The sequence below is a fragment of the Sinocyclocheilus anshuiensis genome, unplaced genomic scaffold, assembly GCF_001515605.1.
Source record: "Sinocyclocheilus anshuiensis isolate Anshui unplaced genomic scaffold, SAMN03320099.WGS_v1.1 scaffold212, whole genome shotgun sequence".
Lineage (NCBI taxonomy): Eukaryota > Metazoa > Chordata > Actinopteri > Cypriniformes > Cyprinidae > Sinocyclocheilus > Sinocyclocheilus anshuiensis.
The window spans coordinates 238084-241411 of NW_015558566.1; the positions used below are offsets into that span (position 1 = coordinate 238084).

At 36.4% G+C, this 3328-nt stretch overlaps 1 protein-coding gene across 1 annotated transcript in view; it reads left to right on the plus strand.

Moving 5' to 3' along the window:
- LOC107679485 (sialomucin core protein 24-like) overlaps positions 1-3275 on the plus strand; it is a 10570-nt gene extending 7295 nt beyond the window's left edge. The window contains exons 2-6 of the mRNA XM_016475041.1: positions 1701-1715; positions 1780-1854; positions 1996-2046; positions 2310-2366; positions 2446-3275. Coding sequence (XP_016330527.1) covers positions 1701-1715; positions 1780-1854; positions 1996-2046; positions 2310-2366; positions 2446-2618 — 371 coding nt within the window. The 3' untranslated portion in view covers positions 2619-3275. The remainder of the gene's footprint in view (positions 1-1700; positions 1716-1779; positions 1855-1995; positions 2047-2309; positions 2367-2445) is intronic.
- Positions 3276-3328: the final 53 nt, after the last annotated feature.

Here is a 3328-nt window from a genome sequence, read left to right on the forward strand (position 1 = left end):
GTATATATGTGTGTGTGTGTGTGTGTGTGTGTTTGTGTGTATATATAATATATTCTTATTCTTTATTATTTTGATAAAGAAACCAGGAAATGTATGTGGTGCTTCGCTTTGGCTTACGTGTACTGAGACAGAGGCACATATGTTCTCTCTGTTCTTTTAAGAATAGAATCTCAGTGGCAGTTTTTGTGGTCTAATATGTGAAAACCAGTAAAAGCAGGCCGGTTGACATCATATTCATTCATCTGATTGCTCCAGAGTGCTTGTTCAGTCCTTTTAAAGTAATGAACATGTATGCATTTCCCTTCAATCATTACTTGAGACTGGGTAACTGAATTTGTTTTGCTGTCTGTACAAACTGCTGAGGACTGAGAAGCAGTGTGGAATGCATGGTCATTTTTGCAAGTGAAGCACTTATTCAGAAAGCAAGGAATTGAAAACATCTTGGTGTTGTCATAGTATGGAATTTCAACATGAGAGTTGTACCTTTCACAAAAGTGACATCAATGTGACATTTCTTTCTCAGTGTTGGCTGTTTTGAGGCCATAAAGAACACAATGTACTTCCATACACGGATCTATAGTTTAACCCACCTGTTAAGATGTTTTCGTGGGGCTCAGTTTACTTTTGACATAAAATACTCAAAGCCTGGCTCTCACGGTTCAGAACACTCGTATTGAAAGAGAAGGCTGAGTCACAAAACAACACAAGTTGTAGCAACAGCCAAATATCTTTTATACAGGCCTAGACTACGTTATTTCTCAAACATTGAGAACATAGTTATTTGATTTATGAAAAAAAAAAAAAATTTTTTTTTTTTTTTTTTTTTTTTTTTTTTTTACACGATCTTAACAAATTCCATAGATACTGAGATTTATTTATTTTCTACATTCTGCTTTTTTCCTATAATTGTAAAGTATTTAATTTCCAAATAATTTAAAGCATAAACTAATTGGTGTATGTTTTCTGTGTGACAAGAATTTAAGCACATATGTGTGTACGCACAGTTAGTGAATTAGACTGTTGTGACTCTCGAGGCTTTCTGAACTTAAGTCAATGACAAACATGAGGAAGACAACAGTGTCGGTAAAGTGGATTACGAAACAATGCGTAAAAATTGAATTATTGCTATCAGTAGGAATTTCTGCGCTGAGCTGTCTGTCGTATTTGCACACAATGCTGTTCATGTGTGATGGGAGGGTACTCTAAATGGAAACCAGCTGATAGTGTTTCTGGAATATCTTCCTTGTTTCCTCCTCCTCTTTCTCTTTATCTCTTTCTTATGTCAATATGACATACTGTCAGTTCATCCACTTATTTCTGGGTCATAACCTCTTTATGAGTCCAGGAAGTGTTTGTGATTTTATTCTTTATCTGATGGTATGTAAGGTTGATTGATTAATTGATACGATCACCCAGTTCTTTCTACATTTTTATAATCTATTTTATTTTTATTTTTTTGCCTTTATTTTTTAAACCACTTTGCTTTTTATTTTATTTTTAAAGACCAGTAAACCGGTTACTCAGAATGGTATGTTTTTTTTTTTCATGTGCTAACGGTTATTAATATTGATTAACTTGTTTCATATTTTTTTTTTTCTCCAGCTCTGGTGTACAGCAAGGATTATTTGAACAAGAAATAGTTCAGAAAATGTTTGAGTAGCAAGTTCCTTTTTTTTTTTTTTTGCATTTCAAATGCACAGTGACTGTTTGGTCTTGTGTTGTTGTTTTTTTCTCTCCTTAGATTGATTTATAAATAGTTTTGTTTTCATTACATTTCAGATATTCCGAGTCTGAAGTGTGTTAACGGCAGTGCTGAGAACCAAACAGTTGGCTGCATCAGTATGAACTGCACAGGTACGTCGTGTCCTACTATCTTAAGATAATTTTTACACTCATCAACTGCAAAAAAATAAAGTTGCAAGTTGCAAATATGACATGGCCAATTGTATGTTGGGATGATGTGGGTTTAATATGTGCATTTTCTCTGAACTGCAGAGCCGACCCCGGCCCCGTCAGTGAGCCCCACCACAAACGCTACCATCAATGGTACGGCCATCCAGATTCATCTCCTTTGCATTCATACACGCCTCAGAATGCATACCTACATAATTTAAAGCCCATTGCCAATTGCAAAGCCCAATGCCAATATTTTATCAACCATAAAATATAAATAAAGAGCCATAAAATATAAAAATGTACCTGCATCCGTTCATAACACAGAACAGGCTATACAATTTGATGTGTCTGCTTTTTTACTGTTTATTGCTGAGGTAGAAAAATGATTCTGAACTGCACTTTTTTCTGTTTAGCTACCACAACAGCCCCCACCACAGCAGTTGTTCCGACTCAAAACAGCACCGTCACAAGTAAGTACAGCTCTCTCTAAAAGAATGAAACACTTCCTTTATGCTTTTAAGTTTCACTGAAAATTTGGCCTTTCCACAGATGTCACGTCTGCGTCTCCTACTCCCGCTCCTTCTCCTTCTCCATCCAAATCATCCACATTTGATGCCGCCAGCTTCATCGGTGGAATTGTGTTAGTCCTTGGCCTTCAAGCTGTCATCTTTTTCCTTTACAAGTTCTGCAAATCCAAGGATCGCAACTACCACACCCTGTAACACACTGCCACCTGGAGGCACCACACGGCACCACATAACCCACAGTCCGACCCAAAAAAGAGAGACAGACACATTGTACTCACAGATTTTTAAATACTCTTGTAATTCCCCATGTTTAACCTCATATTTGACATTTAATTCCTGTGACTTGAGCTTTGGTTTGTTAACGTTAGAGCTCTCACAAGCACTCGAGTTCATTAACACAAATACACCCAACACAGAGTAAATATGCATTTTGGGGTATGCGAAATGTGTCCGGCTTTCGTGTATAACCACAGCTGTCCGTAAATGTTTCATTATATGACAACACAGCGATTTGTCTCCTCAATATCATGGTGGTTCCCCTGAAAGGCATGGGAGGGAGCAACTTCTCATCATGCCTGTGACAATACTTCCCAACTTCCAGTGTTAATTTCAGGTAACTTTACTAGAACAGTATTTTATATAGTTGCCATGACTGATGGTTCTCAATATTCCACCAAGTCCTTCATCATCACCATGTTCAAAAATATATCTATATAGTTCAAGACTGAATGAACAAAGTTTTTCCCATTCATTTCAAATTTGTTTTGAATTTTCATCACATAGTCCTTTGGGTTGTATCTGTCCGTGTGTGGTGTGTGATTTTAACAACCCCCCCCCCCCCCTTTTTTTTTGCCGTTTTTTTTTTTTTTTTTTTTTTTTTTTTTTATTTTTTTTTTTTTTTTTGT